The sequence below is a fragment of the Rhea americana genome, unplaced genomic scaffold, assembly GCF_003343005.1.
Source record: "Rhea americana isolate MKP2758 unplaced genomic scaffold, rheAme1 scaffold_72, whole genome shotgun sequence".
Taxonomy (NCBI): Eukaryota; Metazoa; Chordata; class Aves; order Rheiformes; family Rheidae; genus Rhea; species Rhea americana.
Window position 1 is genome coordinate 483149 of NW_028186890.1, and position 21477 is coordinate 504625.

At 42.0% G+C, this 21477-nt stretch overlaps 1 protein-coding gene and 1 long non-coding RNA gene across 2 annotated transcripts; one reads left to right on the forward strand and one right to left on the reverse strand.

The window, feature by feature from the left end:
• Positions 1-1157: 1157 nt before the first annotated feature.
• COMMD9 (COMM domain containing 9) lies at positions 1158-7850 on the reverse strand. Its single transcript, XM_085321880.1, has 6 exons — positions 7772-7850; positions 7562-7687; positions 7055-7194; positions 6295-6329; positions 2980-3083; positions 1158-2119 (listed from the first exon to the last, which is right to left on the reverse strand). Exons 1-6 carry the CDS (start codon positions 7820-7822, stop codon positions 1979-1981), a joined length of 597 nt encoding a protein of 198 aa, XP_085178006.1. The 5' UTR covers positions 7823-7850; the 3' UTR covers positions 1158-1978.
• On the forward strand, positions 7333-15456 carry LOC146586067 (uncharacterized). Its single transcript, XR_014897866.1, has 5 exons — positions 7333-7346; positions 10913-10985; positions 11330-11445; positions 12185-12260; positions 15268-15456. It is a non-coding gene; the product is annotated as an uncharacterized LOC146586067 (long non-coding RNA).
• Positions 15457-21477: the final 6021 nt, after the last annotated feature.

The window sequence follows — 21477 nt, forward strand, 5'->3', positions numbered from 1 at the left end:
TATATTTTTTACTCAGTGGGTGATTATGCCCTATTCTATAGCTGTGTAGAGATTTCATACAAAACCATTATACAGCTATCAGTTATTCATTTAATTAGGCTCTACAACATTTTGACTATAAAGATTTGCTTCAAAGATTTCCTCCATATATTGACTTATTTAGCATGAGTGCTTTTTCTTTCTTTCCCCCCCTTTTTTTTTTAATGTATTATGCATCTCTCATCGATTCTTACTTCTAAAATAAACAACACAATACAAACTATTCAAAAATTTTTAAGGCTAGGCTGCAAAGGCAACAAAACTTCCTCAGACTGAAGAATTGTTGCAGATGTTTTCCACAGCTTGACTCTTATAGAACAGATGCTTGACTATTGATCTCATTTTAGATTTCCCTCTTAAATACAAAGTTTAACAGTTTACCTGGAACATAAAACTAAGTGTTGCAATCTTAGCTCTAAGTATCATCTAGCAGACCTTAACCAAGTGACTTGTGTATAATTACAAGTCATACATCTCATCTCAATGTAGTATAAACTGTATAATCCTGGTATCTTTTAGTCAYAGGCTTCATTTACACCTATGTTCTGGCCTGCATGGGGACATATAAAATTAATTAACAGTAGTTTATTATTACTACAGTATTAATTGTAGTTTATGTACACATCCTGAATGATTTCATAGTTGCAAACAGAAGTGACCGTTTTCTGTGTGTTAAGGGAGAACCAGCTGCCTTATGAAAGGCGGGGGGGGGGGGGCTTTGTCATAAACAAAGCAGTTGGATCAAGCTTTCTTGTTTGGTGCTTTACAGAAGCTCATCAGAAAGATGTGTCTCCATTTTTTTCATTCCCTTACTGCTTCTTCTACCCCTTCAATGCACATGTATCTAAAAAATTTTAAATTGGGATCATCACCTGTGATGTTGGAGAGAACTGGAGCCTTTACCAAAAGGTGAGCTTTTTACAAAACCTTAGTAAACTTTACTAAATGGAGAATGGACAGAGTTTAGAAAAATCAAGCTATCTTGAGCAGGAAACAAAGGATCCCTCTCAAAAAACAAAACTGAATATCCATTAAACCAGCCTAGAAACTAAGCACTATCACAAAGAGGCTGAGGTAGCCCTGGACAATCTCTCTTCTAGACAAAAGAGGACTCAAAAAAAAATCAATTAGCCGTTTTATTTAATTAAATGAAGACTTACTTACACAAACAACAGAATACTTTGAGGAAGTATATGCTCCAATTGCCATAGAAGAGTTTCCTACAGCACAGACAATGGCCATCAATTCCTTACTTTCCCAGCCTCTATTTTCTGCAGCAAGGCAGAAACGCCTAAAATCTAATAAGCCTAAATAGGAATGATCTAACCTCCTTTTTTCAAACAGGAGGAAATTACTTGCTGCTAAAGATGTCCAGAGTAGTCATTTTGCAAATGGTGCTATGTAGCTGATCAGAAGGGAATCTGTTGTAGCATAATTGCCCTATTTCAAAGAATTATCCTGTAATAACAATCTGAAGCATGGCTGTGCTACATCTAGCATGCACCTCAGTACACACATTTCAGAAAGAAGCACCCTCCTTGTCTGCTAATGCCGGAAGGCAACCCATTAGCCAGGCTGAGCCTTTTAGATCCTAATTTCAGGGCAGGGAGATAGTGCTCGCTTCACTGGCTGCAGCTATTTGCTATTTCCCATTACGACCCTCACAATTAAGCCAGGCTCTGAACCCTTAAATCCTTCTCTGAAATGGAGAAGAGTTTCTATTCAACAACATTAGGAAAACAGTTTTTGGCACAAGACTAAGGGCATGTTTAAGTGTTAGCTTTTGAAAAGCTATCTTTACTGACTTAAAAAAGAAATCTCTTTAATTTCGTTTGGTTAAGATAGAAAGCATAGCACACTAGGCTGCAACTTATAGAAGCTATAGGTGGAGGAGAGAATACTTCCCTTCATAGCAGCTGAAATTCATGCCCTTTGGTATTCATTTGTTTGCAACAGCAGAAAGCTGGTCCCGGATCCTTCCCAGCCCTTCTAACATAGTGTCCAGGGTTTCTTTACTCAGTTCCACAGTCAGTGCAGAAACAACAGGATTATTTCCACATAAGGCAGCATCTTCCTGAATCTGAAAATAGAATGCAGGTGTTAGTTGTATTAAAAATCCATCCACGTGTTTTTCCACTGCCACTAGGAAAATCAGTGCTTAATGAATGGATTAAGAAAAGTGTTCCGAATCCAGTGTACAGCTCCATCCTGAAAGACCAGGGCACACTGCCTAAGCTGCATGCCTCACCAGTGAAGTGTAGTCCTATTGACAGAGCACAAGTAAGCACATGCAGCAATTAGTAAGAGAAAATTCTTAAGAGTCTTACAGTAGGAAGCTGCATCCCTATCAGAAGCACCTTGGCAGATATCCCACAGGATACTTAATCCCATTCCACACATGCCATTAGATCTTCCCCCCTCTCGAGCACACCTATCCAATTTTATTAATTCAGAGGGATCAAGAATTGCATAGAATATGAGAAGTTTGGTTATGGCCCCCATATGACAGATGTGGCCAGTGAAGAAAGTTACTAATAATCAGAAGTCATCTCTCAACTAATGCAATCAACTGAACATGCTACTGAGCCTTGAGTGGTTTAGAAGTAAAGGCCAATGGCCTCTCCCTGACATGCTGTTTTCTTTCTTTATATAGAGAACATTGCTTGACCAGGGACAAATATCCCGTCTCCCTCCTCTTGCAAAGAGATCATTCCTTTAGAACAAGATGGCTTTCATCAGGGATCTCGTTCCCAAATTCTGTGGTACTACACAGATCTCCTCTGAGAAAGCCCGTTAATTCCTCAGCACCTTTCTGTTCTTACCTGTTGGGCAACACGCAATCACCAGATGCCTGTCTGAATTGTTTTGTGCTGCCACTCATAAGTCAGGTGTTAGACTCAGTTATTTTGATCCTGTATCCCATGCAGCCATTGTTATTACCTTCAGCTGTAGCAAGCAAGTAGGGACTGCCATTCTGCTGATACTGTCTGAAGAGGTCTTGATGTCCACCCTCCAGTCCATGTCAACCAGGCGAGGCAGGGAGACTGAGGGATTGAAAACCAGGGGTCAGTTAGGCCCAGATTCTCCATTAACAGCGTTCTGCTGACCCTGTGAAAATGGACAATTCTAATGCTACCACCCTATTTCATACCAATTTTGCCCTGCAATAAGCCAATCTGTGAAAACCTCCTCATAACACTGGAAGGACAGAGTTCTGTTATCATTTGTAAGCATGGTACAGCACAGGACAAGCATAATTAAGTTCACAAAGCAGCTGGGAGAAGAACAATAAGATGTCATCTCCACCTCTTCATCCTCTTCTTTGCCTTGCTGCCTGCAGCATTCAACCAGCATTTCAGCATTAGTTGCTCTGGGACCTACTATGCTTATTACTCTGTTCTATGACCAGTGAAAAAACACATAAGAATGCTTTTAAAAATCAAGCAGATCTGACTTGGCTGCCCTGCCAAGAAGGTTATGCAACTATCATCTCTTGCAGAGAGAAGAGGCAGGGATCTCTCATGATGGTGTGTACTTAATGCAACTCTTTGTAGTTTGACCCCTGAAGAGTTCCTAAGCATCATACAAACTGGCATAAAAGCTGTGGTTAAAGCTGTTCCAAAAACACCTGCACCAACAGACCTGACTGGAAGTGCTCTTTATCAGCTCCTAGGAGCATAATGTTTTTCAACAATGTTTCTCATCTTCTAACGAGAGATACTACAAGAAATATGAAGAAGATATTCAAGTGAAACTGTGACAGATATTTAGATGGGTGGCACACAGATATCCTTGCTGGCGTTTGAACAAAATAAACATTCCTACTCTCACAAAGAAAATACGGTTTTAGCCCAGAAAATGACACAGTACTGATATTCTCATCTCAGACGTACAGGTGTTTTCTATTAAAACGCTGACACAGAGGAAAGTAAAATTACCTATGCAGCTGGATTACAACAACAGATTTTAAAAGGTAATGCTTGAGCTCCTGACTGCCCAGTGGAAAGATGCACAAAACATTTTAGCACTGGAATCTAGGAATTTGAAAAAATGTCTGTAAGGTAAACGCTTACAGTTGTAAGGTGTAGTTTAACAGGGCATACTTAATGTCTTTTCCCATTTTGGAATCATTACATTTATAAGAAACAGAGCCTCTCTTGCACCTTTTGCAGCTCCATTTTCCTAAAAGAAGCTCTTCTTTTAAGAGCTGAGCTGCATGTCCCATATTTCAAAGTGCAGCATCCAATTTCCTGGAGAAAAGTAAACTCTCACTAGAAGAGAAGTCCACACCAAGGACACAGAAACAATAACAAATGCTTTGCATTTGAGAAAGGCATTTACAGCATTACATGTTTAACTACTTAAATTACGTCAGAACTGATGGCTACAGGGTGCCTAAGGAAACATTGTTCCTGTTTATGTCGGTCAAGAATTTTAACAGGAGTCTGAAAGAAATGCAAGTCCAACCCCATAAAACATGATAGGGAGGTGGTTGTTCATTCTCAGACTCAATTCAAATTCTCAGCTGTGGTGCCTGGCAGGTTTCCATCTACTAGGTTCAAAGATATCATACTGAGTACATTTGTCAAAGCCTTATCAAACCTGGTTTACAGCAGTTATTTGCTACCTATTCAAGGATACCCAAGTGGGTGAAGTAGCAAAGACCAAGGTTCTGTTGAGTGCTAAGTGTTGCCCTCACAGGCAAATGCACCCCATCTGGATTCTGTCTATCATAACGTACCTAGCTTCCTTCCCAAGGGCTGATCCCATCTGATAGCTATCCTTCCTACTGACTCCAGATGCTCAGTTGCTTGCTAACAATACTGACAGAAATTTCTCTTTGTATCTGGGGAAAGGCTCTCCCTTCTCTGCTGAGCAGAACTCCAGGGGGCAGTGCAGAATTGGCTGCCTTGCTCTTGCATTTGGATCAAATTCCGATTTATAGCCTATTAGGGCCAGCACTTGGCAGCATTTGCAACAACATAAAACACATCTGTTTAGTCTTGTATGTTAATTTGCAAAGAGTCATTGCTGGTGGCTTGGGAGGGGCAGGAAACCATCCACATTTTAATGTTAATATAGATCAATCAGTTGGAACGTCTGTTCTTTAAATCATTGCCTCAGCACCTATGCAGTATATGGCAGATGTTTCATGAATATAATACTAAAATGATCCATCATTGCCCAGAAGGCAATCTTATTCCAACAGGGTTAAATACCAAAGCATACCAAAGTACCCAAAGAGTACTAGGACACGGGTTTCGGAGCAGAGTTCCTGGGTAGTGTTCCAAGAGCCACACACACAGCCTTGCTACTGGGTTATGAAGACCTAGCTGGTGTGCCATGCTTGCTCTCATTTCCTCTAATGCATGATACTGTTAGGGATACAGGAAAAAGCATTACGTCTCTTGGTAACACTAGAATTATGTTTAACGTAAGCAACTGCTGTACTGTTCTAGCATTATGCAATAGTTTCCTCCTCCACCACCCTCTCTCTTCACCATTTATACTCTAGAGATTTTAGAGGGAAAGTGGTTTTCCTAGTCTTTTGGGACATTGTGTTTCCCTGTTGACCATTATCTCCTCTGTTAACTAAGAAAGAGGCCAAGAGGATCTATGCAGACCTCAAAGTACTCTCTTGTAAGCCTCCAGGTGTTACAGATGTAAAGAAAACCTAAGTAAAAAAACAAAGTATAGTTGCTGCCTGGAATACTTAACTGTGGTGCAAGTCACTGTCAGTGACGCTACTGTTAAAGTTAACATTGCATAATTACCCCACATATCAGAAAAGTTATGAATATACGCAGTATACCTCCTGATGGCTGTAGGAAAGGAATACACAGAGCTGTCTAGATGCACCCAGATGAGATATTCCCTAATACATACATATCCTTTGCAATATACAGTTGTTGAATAGGGATATCACTTACTGACCTCAATCAGGAGGTTAGAGTGCTTCACTTTCAAAAGTCTGGCAAATATTTGCTACTTCCACACTGCACTCTGCAAAGTAGCAACAGGCTGAGTATTAAATGAATTTCCCTGAGGACTGAAAACAATTTAACACAGCAGTACAGACCTCAATACAAGCTTGTTGGCCTCTGCTAAGCTCTACGATGCCACAATCATACAGCTTCGCCTAAGGCATATGTAGGCATCTCTGTGGAAGATGTGCTGCACTGCACTCTTCTAAACTCAAACCGCTCTCAAATCTCAAGAAACATTAATTGCATCAAAGTGTGAGAAACTACTTACTCTGACTTGCTTGTGCTTCATTCCTCCAAGTGGAGCTGTGAAAATGTGAAAAAAAAACAAATAGCATCAACAGTGCTTATGAAAGAAGTATATATCTTGAGTGGCTTTTCTCTGATGCAGTGGTCACCAGGGCTGCAGCAGTGAAGGGGAGAGAGACTGCCTGTGCTTCTGAGCGCTGAGAAAAGGCTGTCGGGGTAGGGCCAACTGGTGGCCAAAGTTATCTCTTGATTCTTCTCTAGGTGCAACTCACTGATGATGTGTACCCTTCTCCTTGGTATTATCAAGGTAACTGGCTACCACACAGTGAGAGGTACACGGGTCCAGAGTGGCTCTCCTCTTAGGTATACAGTGCCTCTTCCACACACATTGCCTCAGCACCTAAGTCGTACTGGTAAATGAATAGATTAAACAATCAGATTTTCCAGTACTGAAATCTAGCCCTCCAAGTTTTATTTCCACCTGAAGTATTTTCCCACTGCACAGATGAGTTGTTAGGATGAGTTGTTGTGTTATGTGGATCAGGCCCACACCCTTTCCTGAAGTCTTGTGACTTACGCGCTGCTGCATTTTGTTTGCCATACCGCTCAGGTGCCCTATTTTGTTCAACTCCCCTCATCCCAGCCTTTGTAATTACGTTCATATGTCCAAAGGCATGCACAAAATTCCCAGAACCAGCACTCTGCACGCTGTCATCCATCAGAACAGCTACATGTGCTTTAACTTTCTAACTGAAAGCAAACGGTGGCTGGGTAACACTCACACATTCTCCAAGATAATCTTGGTTAAAAGGTTTTTCAGGTTTTGATGGAAGTTTTCTGGAAAGAGTGCGAGAATATCTTCTGGCTTTGTCAAGCCCCGGTACACCACGTGCCTGGTGAGCTGGTGCAAAGCAGATACCAGCTGTGGGAAGACAGGAGAGGACTCTGCAGGGCGGGAAAGCGTTAGGCACGGCATGGGACGCGGCTGCAGCGCCCGGACGGGACACAGCTGCCGCCGTGGGACCAACGCATCCAGGGCCTTCAACACCCCCTCGCGGAGCGGTGCCTTCCCGCGTAAGGACCCGCGGCCCCCGCCGTCGCCCACGCGCGCGTCTCGTGCGCTCCGGCGTCCGCTCCAGCCCCCAGCCGAGGCCCGAGCCGCCCCGCGGGCCGAGGCCTCCTCTTGCCCGGTTCTCCATCACAGCGGCACCCGCGAGCCTCGGCGCGCAGCACCCGCCGCACCCCGGCGCCGCCCGGCCGCTCGCCTCGCTCCCCGCCGCCGCCCTCACCTGCGCGGCCTCCTCGGGGGCGGCGGCGAGGCCGGGGCAGGCGCGCCGCGCGAGCGGGCCGAGGCCGGCGGGGCCGCTGGAGAAGCACTCCTGGCACAGCTGCCGCACGGCGTCCCGCGACGGCGCCTGCCGGAGAGCAAACGGGGGCGAGGGGGGCGCTCAGCCGCCGCCGCGGACCCCCCCGGCCGCGGCGGCCCGGGCCGCGCTCACCTTCAGCAGCGTCTGCAGGGCAGCGAACTCCGCCTCGCGCGGCGCCGCCATCTTGGCGCCGTCAGCTGACGCGGCGGCGCCATGTCGCGGCGCGGCGCCACCGCCGGGCACGTCGGGCGCTGTAGTCCCGGCGCCCCGCAGGCGCGAAGCCGGGCCCGAGGGGAGAAAGCGGGCGGGTGTGCGCCTTGCGTGTGGGCGCGCATCCCCTTCAGGAAGCACAGCTGCTGTTGCCAGGTGGCTGTTACAGTGCCCGTGCTCACGGTTTTTAGTCTCGAATCCTGGAGTCGCAGGAAAAGAACTTGCATTTCCTGCACGCTTTTACACGGGACCCAAAACCTGGAGTCAGAATAGTGAAAATGAGGTGCCGCGTGGTCCCTTCCCGCCTGCTTTCTGAGGGCCAGAGTTCAGAGCCGGCCGTGGCGGGGGCAGCGCAGCAGCGGGGGAGGCCGCAGGTTTTGGGCCGTGGCCGCTCCAGGCGCGCGGCCGTGGGGAGGCACCGAGCCAGTCGTGTGAGGAGGTCCCGGTGTCTGAGGGTGCGTCAGCTGTGAAGCAGCCCACTGCGGGTCGCTGGAGCTGCAATGCGGGACAGCGTTTTGCACCAGTTTAGTGTCTTTCCCCCATAAAGCTCAATAGACCTGTAAGTATCAATCCTGTGTGAAAACCTTTTGAGATAGCTGAAATAATTCTACATCTCACAAACACGTCATTTGCATCTTTGTTGTTATTTTACAGAAGAGAGAAAGGAGGCACAGATTTCAAGCAACCAGCCTGTGGTCACACACTACAAGATCAGGAATGATGCTGAAATGCAACACAAATACAACAGGCTTCGTGACCCATTTGTTTCCATCCCAATTACTGGCTGCAGCCCAATTACACTCTGAATTTGGAGCATCTACTTCATACTGCATGCTAAGTTCATTCTAGAAAACGTACTAGTATATAAACTGCGTGAATGTCCCATGAGCTGGGATTGCATATGGGCTCAGAGCCTGGTTACCTGACCGTGCTGCCATAACCAGTAGTGTCATAACCAATAGTGGCATAGCTGGGGTAATAGGAAGCTCTAGCTGCCTCTCCTTCTCTGATTTAATCACCTTTTTTTTTTTTTTTTTTTTTTCTGTGCAAATATCTATATTGGATGCAGAATTTAGTACTAAGCACTCTTTATTTTCAGCTAGTGGGAACTGAAGGCAAAGGATTCATCACGGCATTGCTGTAATGATATGGACCATTACCTTAGCAAACTGTGTGTTTTTCGCTTTGTAAAAGACATTTAAATAAATCGTCTTTCTGAGAGAGAAACAGTCTCTTCTTTGTCCGGAGTAATTCAGAGCACATCTGGTACCAGGGCTTCTGAGTAACTTGTGGGCTTTCCCCATCATCACTTCTGCCAAAACTGCCCCATCTTCATTTTCATTTGCATTGTTCTCTTGTAAGTAGAATAATACATGGTAAGAAATGCAAATGTAAAAATGTTATTTGCATTGGGCTTCAGAAGTTTGACAGGAAAAAGGGCTTCTGCTTGTAGAGGAACTGAATTCACTTTCACATGTTGGGAAGCTTTCAAGGGCAGAAGAATCCAAAGGGAGAGGATTTTATTTTCTGTCATTTTTCACAAGCAACAGGAATTGAGGCTCTGGGGGAGACTATTCCAGGGTATGAGTTTACCATCTGTGGCCTCTTGAAATTAATTAGTATGATTGATCAGTTCATATATTTGTGCTGCTTTCTTTAGCTTTGTGCAGCCAGTAAGTTTAACCCAGGATAGGCAGTATGTTACATAAAGTTGAGGGTCTGCAGTATGGAATCATCTTAATGGAGGGCCCTTCCTGGGAGAATTGATGTGGTGCTGAATTTGCGTGTCAGGACCGAGCGGATAGCGAGTCTTATGGATACCAATTGCTTATGCAGCTAATGTTACTATACAGTCAATAGTCTGCAAAAAGGAAAACCAGCTATGCAGGATCAGATTACAGAAGCTGTGACATTGTCTGTGCCTTCTCAAGAGGAAGTGTCTGAAATATTTGGCAATGGTCTCGATGCCACAAGCATCTTTTTCCACACAAATGTGGCAGTATCTACACATTGGAATAGATCAGGAGGTGAAGGGAAGGGATGTGGCATCCTAATCTTTTTTTCCAAAAACGTGAGATTTGCAGAGTTAGTGAGCTAAACAATAGCATCTCAAATGAAAAAAATGGAGTAGTGGTTAGAGGCCAGGACTTAAGAGCCAGGAAATTATATTTTGTGTCCTGACTCTGCTTCTGTCTTGGAATAAACCTAGGTAAATCACTTTTGTCACCTGCGTGACAGGAAGACAGTGTTACTTCCTGTGTAACATAAAGTCATGTGTTGACATTTATTAACATCAGTAATGAGCTTAGAGATTGTGAAAATGTAAATAGAATGAAAACATTTAAAAAGAGCAACACGGTATTACTATCTCTGGGCCAATAAACTTAAAGGAAATACAGGGACAGAGCACAAGATATTGCTTAATATTGTGATTCCTCACTTCAGCAACCTCTTATAATCTGTCTGCTTGTTTTGCTCCTAAACCAGTAAGACTGTTGTTTTCTAAGGAGATACGCAGAATTTTTCTGACCAGTAAAGCTTCTGAAATGCCATATCCATCTGGCAAAGAGGGTCATTGCCTTTTGAGAGGACCCTTCTGTGAAAGCAACAAGATTACTCTCCCTTGGATAAAGATTTGTTTTTCATGAAAATTGGATTAATGCATGCCTGGGTTAAGGAGTACAGAGTAACGTAGTGAGATAAATAGGAGGAGAGATGCAAAAGGGGGATAGATAACTGTCATTGATGTGAAGGTGTATGTGGCATTTTCTTATGAGTCACATATTCAGAATAAAGATATTGCCTGCCAGTAAGCACAGCTGGCATCATATTGAATTCATACTCCAATCCACCTCCTGTTGTTGCCATTTCCTCACTATGGGAACCATCTCATTATGATAATAGCATGTTTGATTTAATAGCAAAATCAAAATGCTCAAGTTATAGCTCATGGGTGGTCAAAAGCCAACAAAAGTGCTTAGTAAAAATGCTTTATCTGAATGTGAATAAACTTTTTGTTTTTTTCTTTATCTTTTGTTTTTCCTTTTTTGGTACTGTCTGTAGCTGGCATCAAGGTCCAGACCTCCAAAATCAGATTTCCTGATGCAACAAAGGGTGGAGGGTGAGACTGCATCAGGTAAGGAAGGCTAGTGCTGTAATCAGTGTGCTTATCAGGAACTGGTGTTTCTGAGAAACACCAGTGAGCTACTGTGCCACAGAAATACTGTGGTATTTCTCTGTGAGCTTGAAAAAAAAATCACTTAAAGGAATGAGATGGACTGGATGATCATCTATGTCTTCTCCCTGTCCCCTTTGTGCATGATTTCATGTCTGTACTCCCTAGTGGGACCAAAGCTGAGAGCTCTGAGCCTACTGATGCATCTGCACAACACTATGTGCAGATATTAGTTTGGATTTCAGGAGAAGAATTGTTGTTAGTTAAGTAATTCAGTCTCATAACTAAACACTACCTCCCACTAGGGCAGGTTTGCCTGCACCTATGCCTGGGTGATACAGCAATAGTATTGACATCTGGAGCTCTCTTGGTTGAGCCAGCCTGGGCATCTCTGCAAATTATCCTCCCTGAAGTTGTGCAGGTATGTCCATTTAGAAAAATGTGGGCAATATCACTTTCTTATCTTTCAGGGAACTGGGTAGGTGAACAGTATAAGACTGTGACACTCTTAAATGCTGCTGCTAACTTTCTGAATTCAGGATTTCCCAGACATGAGGATGTGGGTGCATGGGTATTTGTGGGTATATACTTGCTATTCTGTTTTTTTTTTAATTCTCTATTCTCAGCCCTGCAAATTCTCATATGGGGAGAGAGGACCAGTGACACTGGGAATCACTTGAATTCCCTGGGGAGGATGGGAGGTTTCTGATGGAGTAGGAGACCTCTCAAGGCTTGAAGCAGGAGAAAAGTTCTTCATTTGCCTTTTCACCTGAGATAGCAAGTTGTCATAGTTTTCTGTATCTGCTGTTACCTGGCTAGTAGACCGCAGTCCATGCAGAAAGATAATGGCTACGTTCGTAAGAGTCTCAATGGCCTCACTGATTCCTGTAACTGTGAGGACAATATGGATAATTGCATGTGGCAGTGAATAGCTGTATGGAATTCCCTTGCTTCGGGGTGTATGTGCAGCTCTCTCTGCTGGACTCTGAGGGATTTTGACTTCCCCCTACTTGCAAAAGAGCAGAAGGGGAATGGCCTGTATACTTGTCTTCTTTTTTGGTGGAGAGACCCTGAAACCTTTTTTTTCTATAAAGAAAAAGAGGGGGGAGGTAAGGGGAGAACTGTGTGTATTTCATATATGAAGCACTTCTCTTGTACAGAAGTCAACTGTGATGAAAATTCCATGGAATCACAAGACGAAAATCAAGAGTTGGAAAGCTGAAGGGCAGCATTTAAGTAAGTTAGTTTAACCTAACATGGCTTCATGTTTTTTAATACAATTATATAACTCCATCGACAGATAAACATTTTGCAAAAATGTCATTTTTGTTATAGTCCAGAACTAAGTGAGAGCCTGAAATAAAAGTATCTTGAGACGCAGATATCTGAGAAAAAGTCAGTCTTGCTGTTCATAATATATATAAGGTAAAAAATAAGGCTAAAAAAGCAGGCAAATAACTTACCAAAATCCATTCCAGACAGTCTTTATTTTCCTTAAGAAGAAAAAAAAAGAAAGGAATAAATTTAACTTCTAGGCTGGAAAACTTTAACCTTTTACACTCTAGGAAATGAAGCACACAATTCTAGCTCACTTTGGCTGTGTGAGGCACCCTGAGAAAGAAATCCCTGGGACAGTAAAGATTTAGTGGGAAGAACCATTCTGTCTTTCCCTGCGGTGTAGCCTATGTTCGCTGGAGCATCTGTGGTCAAACAATGGTCTCTTCTTTATGGGCTTTCTGCTGCAAGGCAGGGCTGTGCTGGGTAACCGCTCCCTGCTGCCTGTGGATAATTTCCCTGCTGCAGGGCAGAGTGAAGCTGTTCTCTTGCCATACTCCCATAATAGGTAGCTCTGGTTTAGAGAGAGAGCGAGAGAAAGCACAAGAGACTTCTTTGCCTTAGTTACGTTTGCTTTTTTTTTTTTTTTTTTTTTTTTGGTTTTTTTTAATGGTGTTTCTTTGGCAACAAATAAGTGCAAATAACAGGAAAAAAATCTTCACTGAGTGGGTATGTGAACTCAGGTTTACTAGTACTGGCTGCCTGCTTGTAGTCATATTCTCCAAACAGGACTTTCCTGAAATGCCTCCAGCTTTCTAAAGTCACATTTGTACTAGCTTACATATCAGGGATATGTCAGCCTTTCCATGCTGGAGTTAGACTAGGAGGGTTTTTTTTGTTGTTGTTATTGGGAAACTTGCTTAGGTATATTATCAGAAGGGCAATTTCCCCCCAAATGTCTGGTGGCATCTATACTAGTACACTAAACAGTGCAAGAGAACATTCCTGAGGCATCTACTGTTAAATTGTTCGTGCTATTCTTGGCATGGTTTCCACTCATACTGACTGCCATTCTCCCAAACAGCTCAAGGCTATGGGTCAGGAGTTAGCATGGGCTGGAAAGCAACCCCAACAAGCAGCATGTGTGTGACCGTCCTCTGTAAAAGGCTGAGACCTGAGCAGCTGATGCAAACCATTCCCTGCCAGTTAGTCTCAGCACCAGAACACAGTTCAGGGCATATTTAATTTACCAGCACAAACATAACTCTTATGTTCTTGTCCTCATACATCTTGCCCCAGTTAAAATGAGCTTTTCAGAAGACATGGTCTCCCAGTTTATTCCACCTCACCCACTGCACAAGCATCTGCCATTAGAGGCTACAACAGAGCAGAGAGAGACTGCAGACTGTGAAAAAGCATAAAAGGTTAAAATCCAGAGTTTTAATTCTCGGACTACAAAACCTGCATTCTCTTAAATGTGTTGGCAGAGCCCTCTTCTGGAGATGCAGAGTGCCCAGGGCAGAGGCATTTTTCCCACTCAACGGGTACCGGCCTGCAGGCTGACAGCGTCACTCAGCTGGTAGGCAGCCTCTCCTACAAGTTGGGGGTACTGCCAGCAGACCTATAACTTTTTTCTTTTTCATGTTCCTAGGTTACACTGCTGTACTGATAAAACCTTGCAGACAATTTTAAAACTTTTCAGTATTTGCTAGGGCAGCCCCTTTCAATTTTAAATGACTAAAAACTAACCTAGGCTGTACCCTAGAGTATAAGGCCGTAGCAAGTGTCTTGGCACCTGACTTAAAAAGCATTCTTAGAACCAAGCACATCCTGGTTGACCTCAAGGTAATGATCATCTTAGTATAAACTAAGCAGAAAAGAAGAAGGATCTACTTTCCATTCAAAGCATGGGAGATAAATGTTTGCAAAATGGAAGGAACGAAGTATGACAGCAAAAAAATACCGGCTGCTTAAAGTGCCAGCTGGTTTGAATGATCCTTTTTTTAGATGCTGAAAGGCTGTGACTTGAACGAACAGGAAATGTAGATTCCTAAGGACTTATTAGTCATAGAAATAATGATGAACTTAGAGAAGCTGTAATAACCTCCTAAACCAGGAAGATTTGGCTTGAACGATGAAACTTTGCCAGCAGACACTGTTGGCTAAAATAAGCAGACACCGTGCCCTCTAACCAGCTTAGCTGTACTGGCAAAGCACTTGATGTAGATCCAGCTACATTGAAAGAAAAATATTTTACTGGTTAAGATATTCTGGGAGCTGAGTGACTAATGAAAACAGAAAAAATTATTATATGTTGTAAGAAAGCCTTTGTGTTAATGTAGTTACTCTAACACAATCTCAGAAGTACAGAGAAACCTGAAGAGCATAAGGCCTGTTTCTAAATGGTAGATGGTTTAGATGCTTCTGATACCTGCTCCAGCCCTTTCAAGCTTACTGAATGCAGGCACCAGACAGGAGGCAGCTATAGGTAGATACCAGTCTGCCTCTAAAAGGACACAATGGCCAATCCCTGCAGAGAGCACTGCAGGGGAGGAGTCAGGTAGGCCTACAACTCAAGCATCCCACACACAAATGTCCTGAAGAGTGGGGTGTGTGGACTAAATCTTGTCCATATTTTCCTGCTATAACAACTACTTTCTGGCTATATCAACTACACTGAAGAAAAAAGCACTATTTTTCTATAGTGCTTTCCAGGTAGTAGTGATTAGTTTAAAAGTAGCCAGTGACAGTAAAAAAAGCAAAATACCCTAGGTATAAAATAGTATATTGACTGTCATTATTTATGTTAGGTTACATCCCAGGTTTTCATAGTTCATACATAGAATGAGGAATGATAATAGTCCATATCCCCCAAAACATGTCATTTATGTACTTTGAGACTTGCATATAAAAGATTACCACTTGAAGTTACAAATTTTGTGTTTTCTCTTCTATTGCCTCTTACTAGGTAAGGTGAGGAAAATGTGTATGAAACTTGTAAAATGATGTTGCATATCCAGTATCAGAAGTCCCTGGGCCAGAAATGCTTCTGCTGTACACCCCAAGAGATCATCAGTGGAACAATGAACATCAATTGTATTTCAACCACTGGAGGACAGAAATAGAAAATGTCTGGCAATTCTAAGAAAAGGCAAAAAAGCTCCTCTATTTTTTTCTTTCTCTTTTTTTATTTTAGAAAAACATCTGAAATTCTGACAAAAATTAAAGTAGCTGTACTAAATATATGCATATAGAAACAAAACTGCCTTACAAAAACAAAGCAAAATTTACTTCTTTAAGAATGAGAAATACATTATTATCAATATAGTTAGTAAGTAGAAATTTCTGCTGTTAATGACATAGCCTAGGAGCAATTCTTCACTTTTAAATAGCTATTCATGTATCTATTATTAGAGATGGAACAGTACTAACATAGAGGTATTTAATGTATCTTTTGCTGTTGATATCACTAAAATGGAGGGTGATAAAATATACCAATTTTGAAATAGAAAGCATTAATTTTGCAGACTTACATAACAAAATGGAACGTCATAGCAATAGGGCTGAGAAATAATATGTAAATTAAGACTGATGTTATAATGCAGATAGAGGAAAAACTCATGTTTTTAGAGAGCTTGGAAAATAACCATGACATTCCTATGTATTTTTATTACACTGTGATTAAAAACACCGTAGCATTAAAGACCAGCCATAAATCTAGCCTCCACTCTGTGGAAACTATAATTGCTCAGTACTAGCAATTTTAAAATGAGCTGTCCTTATTTGAAATAGGTACTAGAAAGAATTGTAAATCTGTAGTACATGAATAATAATATAATTTTGAATTTACTCTGCATTGTGAAAGCAAATATTTAATATCAAAGTAGTTTTTTCCTCATTTCAAAAAAAATATAATTTTCCTTACTATGCATAAAAATAACAGAAGAAACTGCTGTTTTACTTGTACCTTTTTCCTCTACTTCCAAACCTTCATGTCAGAAGCAGAGAAGCTGGTACAGTGTTAACAGCACCCTAATAAGAAAACAAAAATTCCTAGTAATAAAATTGTTTATCCTTTTCCAATTCAGAAGTTTCAAGACTAGACTCCTGAATTAATGCAGTAGATAGGGAACTAAGTATATGTCAATTGAACTTGATGCAGGCCATGTAGTGAACAAGAGATAAACTCTATCCCCCAGCCATTTGGCAAATGAACCACGCAGAATTTCAAAGTGCGGGGTTTCAGAATTGCCGCCTATCTGCCCGTCAGTRGAGCCCCACCTAAGAGTCCGGAGGAAGAATGCCTGCTTGTGCATCAGCTGCTCCAGTACAAAGACACGAGCTTCGAAACATCTTCATCAGCAGTCAGACAGGAAACATTGCACTTGAGTGGCTGAGCAGCATGCATACCTTCCCTTCTGCCAACCCTGCTGCAGGAAAGCTGTATCCTGTAGAGGGAGAGAGATTTGGAGTGATAATTTCTTAGGACACTACAGCAAGATTTTGTCACAGTTTGTATGTCAAGGGCCTTAGATTCTCCTGAGTAAAAGAGGGAAAAAGCTGCTTTTGTGAAGAATTTTGTTATCTACAGATAGAAAGCATTAGGTAAGCACTAAGTATGTTTATCTTTTAGAAATYAAGCAACAAGCAGTTAAAAATATTGAAAAGCTATACAAATAAGACTACTTTGACAGCAGCCTTTGAATGTGCATTGATTTTAGAATCTTTGTGGAATGAAAACAAGGCTCTTGTGTTTAGCATTTTGACACATAATTCTTTTTACTGYAATTCAGACACATTGATTGGCCTGTGTGATTCAGGAAAGCTTCTGTATTGATTTCTAGACCTGACAGATAATCCTTGCCTTAAGGACTTGTCTGTATTAGACTCTTTTCCTCTTAAAATTTCTCACATTTATTTCTGTTGGTGAAACCCATTAATTTTCGAGGGTGATAGTAGGGAAGGTATATTGTTGGCATTATTAACAGTGTTGGCCTGGTTCTGCATGGCTTTGCATCCTTGTGTGTTTCCAGAGTCTGTCATTTGTTGCAGTGGGACCTCTCCTGTTTGCACCGATGTGGCATTTGGCCCCATCTCTAATCACTAAATAACTTTAATCCTCACAGGTTTTTATTATTCTTATTAAGCATTTAGGGATGGGTAAAAACATGTGGCTTAGTATCCTGGTTTGTGTTCTTCAGTGTCAGTTCTCAATTATGTTTCAGATGGCAGTATTCCTTCTTCCCTGACCTCTCAGCTGAAGCAGCTAGTGCGTTTCCAGTTTCAGCTGCTGACACTTGATACTGTTTGGATGGGGCTGCTGATTAGAGGATGAGACCACTGATGACAGATGTGAGCTTTAAGGCTCTGTGCTAACAGATAGTGTCTGTGTGCTATGCAAGCCTGTGGACACTTATCTGTATTAAAATTGGGAAGTCAGCAGCTTAACGCCGTTGTGAATAAGGCACTGCGCATTAGTAGTTCATCTAAAATAATTCTCTTGCCCTCTGCAAGATAGTCCCCATAAATTTTGATAGACAGGTCAGACTATGCTAGCTCAGAAGATTATGAATATGTCCAAACTGCAAAGTGTCATAGGGAAAAAAAAAGCTGAGTATTTTCCAGTTGGAAAATTTGGCCTAAGCATAATATCAAGCTTTTACAACTTTCTTTATCCACAATCTCATCCAGATTTAACAACTGTTCGTTAATGCTCACAAAACTCCTGAGAGAAAATTTCATGTAATATATCCCAAATAAATAGAACTGCATCCACCTTTTTAAAGGCAAATTAAAGCATGCTTTGAAACATTTTCCTTGAGGTATTTGCAATCCTGACATTGTAGCAGAGTTACTACTGGCACAAAAAAAGGACCAAGCCACCAGGAACAAAAGGGAGACATATAATCTCTCTTATAAAAGCAAAAATTTAAACAAGCAGCAAAGTTGGCAAAGGATGACTATAATGTTTAAAACTCTTTGAATGGGGCGGTGCTTCCTTCCCACTCTCCTTCTAACCATATTAGCCTGTGAGTGTTCCTCAGCATGACTTAGCCATATTGAAGTGAGACAGTGAATCAGAGGTCAGCACCGGGAAGGGCTCCCAGCTCTCCCTTTCAATCACAGAAGGCTACTGTCATGCCATCTAAGTGACAATATGCAGAGGAAGAGAGCAAGTGAAAGGCAAAAACATGTCAAAGTTCAGTGGCTAACTATGATTGACAAGAGCTGCCAGCAAGGGCTCCTTCAGGACTAGTACATAAAACAGCAAGTCTCAAGCATGTATTTTGCAGTTGCGTGGTTTCTCTCTTCCATCAGGAGCTTACCATCAGTAGGTAAGTAGATAGTAGGATCTATTGCTGGAAACCGTTACTGGCAAGAGAGTGATTTCTCTCTTTAGATGGATCTCAGGGAATCTTGCTGACCTCTGGCCAGCATGGACTTCAAAACCAGGTGAAACATCAATGACTGACTGTAAGAGGTGCAATGATGCCAGTATCAACAAACTGATCATAGAAGCACTTCATCAGTTTAATATGCTGTATTCATCACAAAGTCTTGCTAGAACACAAGCCTTTGTAGTCAGCYCCAAGCATGAAGATTCCTGTAACATGACCTATAATGTGCATAACCGTTTTTAGTCTGCTGAAGTTTCTTACTCTCATTCCACTTTTCCACATTCTAAACCCCACTTGATCGCTCCCTTCTGCACTGCCTGGCTTTAACCACTGGGTGCCAGGGGCTTCCCACCAGGGAGGCATGCAGGCACCATTTGATCCTCCCATAATGGGAATGCTGTATGCAGCAGATAAGCAAAGGCTTGTGAATAAATCAGTGTGATGTTCACCAAAGCAAGGTGTAAAGTGGTGGATTTTGTAATGTGAAAGCTCATAGATTCACCAGGCACCACACAGAATGTGTGAAGTAAGAGGCCAGCATTCAGTCACTTCATCTAGCTGTGGTTGTGCTCGATTTCTGTTTGTGATAAATGCAGRTAGGGTGAAAGGTGCTGAGCTGTTAGGTGCACCATGGGCATGGCAGAGCAAGTTGGCTCCATGCCATTGCACACACCTGCTTCAAGAAATGGGATGTCCACATTCATTGTGTCCCTGCTCTGGCTACTGAGGCTGCCTGCAGAGCTGCAATGTAATGGCAGATGTAAAGTTGCAGTTGTGACCCAGAACTACAAGAAGAATCCCATTAGCTCRTTTTCTATGAGAACAGGTGACAGAACAGTCATCATTAGTTTAAATTACAACTCAGTAGAAGGATTCCTATCCCATAATCAGGGAAATGCTTAAGTCTTTCAGACCCTTTTTGTTGAGGTTGCTGGTTTTTATTGGTTTGAAATGACAATAACAAAGGGCTTAATTCTACCCTATTAGTTAGGATTGTCTTTTCATTTTGTATTCATACACTGGCTAGTTCAAAGGACTCCAGATCTAGGCAATAAGAATTAATAATAAAGAAAATTATATGTCAATAATRTCTTGATCAAGTGTATAATTACAACAGAAACCAACCAAAAAAATGTTTTTTTCCTCCTCTGATTATTTGGATGGCTTAACATACAAAAGATGAGGCATACCCCATATACCCAAGAAATCTCCACAGCAATGCCACAAAACAGAAGAGCAGATTTTTTAAAATGAAAAAATGGAATATAAATCATATATCTCTTTCTTCTGCTAATGTTTCAACCTCATCACAACCACATGCTTAAATTATCAAAGTATCATAAGGGTGAATGTCAAGACAAATGCKTTAAAAATGTCCTTTCCTGCATTATTAACATCACCTTGGGCTATTAAAATTAAAGTGCTCTTTAAAACATAATTGATTTTTCACTATTTATCTGCTGTTATCAGTGTTCACTTCCCCAGCTATCAGCAGTGAATCCCCAGAGGGGTGTTACATATCTGTATAAATGTATATTAGTTACTCACCTCTGGCCTTTTTGAAATAGCACAAATGCAGCTGTGTTTGTGCGTCTGTGATTTCAGGACATGAGCCAACCTCTCACAGAGGAGAGTACAAAAAGCAACTTCCTGTTGGCAGCCTGTTCTGTATATTCTTCTGCAGATTTTTAGGCATTTCTCTAAAACATCTGATATTAATGACCAAGGTTTGTGAGATGATGAATGCTTTGGACTGCTGGTCTGCTCTATCCTGGAAATTCCTATCTCAAATCATCCTAGGGCAAGAGATGGCATTCAGAGTCTGGAACCTTTTATGGTTGGCCAGACAGGTCTATAGCATCTGTGTGTGTGTGCGCGCAGGGCATACTGATGCAGATGAAGACTTCTGTGACTGTACCAGCATGAAACAAACTGGAGTGATCCAGCCATCACCTTCGTATACGTTTTGGTGTATTCCAAAGGAGGAAATAGCTCAATTTATTTCTTTGGCAACTGTCATAATTAGAGAGCATATTCAGTTTGCTGTGATGGCTGCTTATTTTTATGGTTACATTTATATTCACTTCAGAACAGCAGAAATTATCAAATTACTTTAAGACTGTAGATTATGTTTATGTGAAATATTATGCCAAAACAAATTGAACCCACATAGCTCTCTATTGGCCTTTTACCAATAGGATAAGTATGAAATATGAAACTGTATGAAATAATTATCATTCTTTTAAGGAAAGCTCTTCAGGTAGATTACACAATAAGCATGGAGGGAATCTTCATCCCCAAGCTGCATTATCTACACATAGTAAAYGAAGCATGTTTAATAGAAATTAATACCACACTGCTTTCTCCAGAAGAAATACCTGTATCCACAGTGCATGCATTCCTTGTATCTCACAGTGTCCATTCCCAAAAGRGTTGTTTGAATGTAAACATGAGTTTCATTTGAAAGCAGTGGGGCCCGGACACTCTTACTTCTTTTGCCAACATTATACTTGCATTGTGATTATTTTAATCAGAAACATACTGCGGGATTTATGGTGCGTGTTCTGCTGCAGGAAGCACTATAACAGAGCAACCAACAGACGGCTAAATAACAGCGCAAGCGTGTCGGGGTGTCAGCTGGTCAATGAGCTCTGCTTTGGAGAGCCCAGCATGACAAATGAGGGCTTCAGAGGGTGAASTAGCTTTTGAGGTGCAGACTGGGTTGTTGTACCGCTGTTAGGTCACTGAGGCAGAAACCACTAAGTTGACTTTCAGGAGGT

What these genes read in the sequence shown, in the direction of transcription:
- COMMD9 (XM_085321880.1), bottom strand. Translation starts at nt 7,822, where the DNA reads ATGGCGGCGCCGCGCGAGGCGGAGTTCGCTGCCCTGCAGACGCTGCTG. An exon ending in CCCCCGAGGAGGCCGCGCAG is followed by an intron (nt 7,195 to 7,561) that starts GTGAGGGCGGCG and finishes GTCTTCCCACAG; the next exon opens with CTGGTATCTGCTTTGCACCA. An exon ending in AAGATTATCTTGGAGAATGT is followed by an intron (nt 6,330 to 7,054) that starts GTGAGTGTTACC and finishes ACATTTTCACAG; the next exon opens with CTCCACTTGGAGGAATGAAG.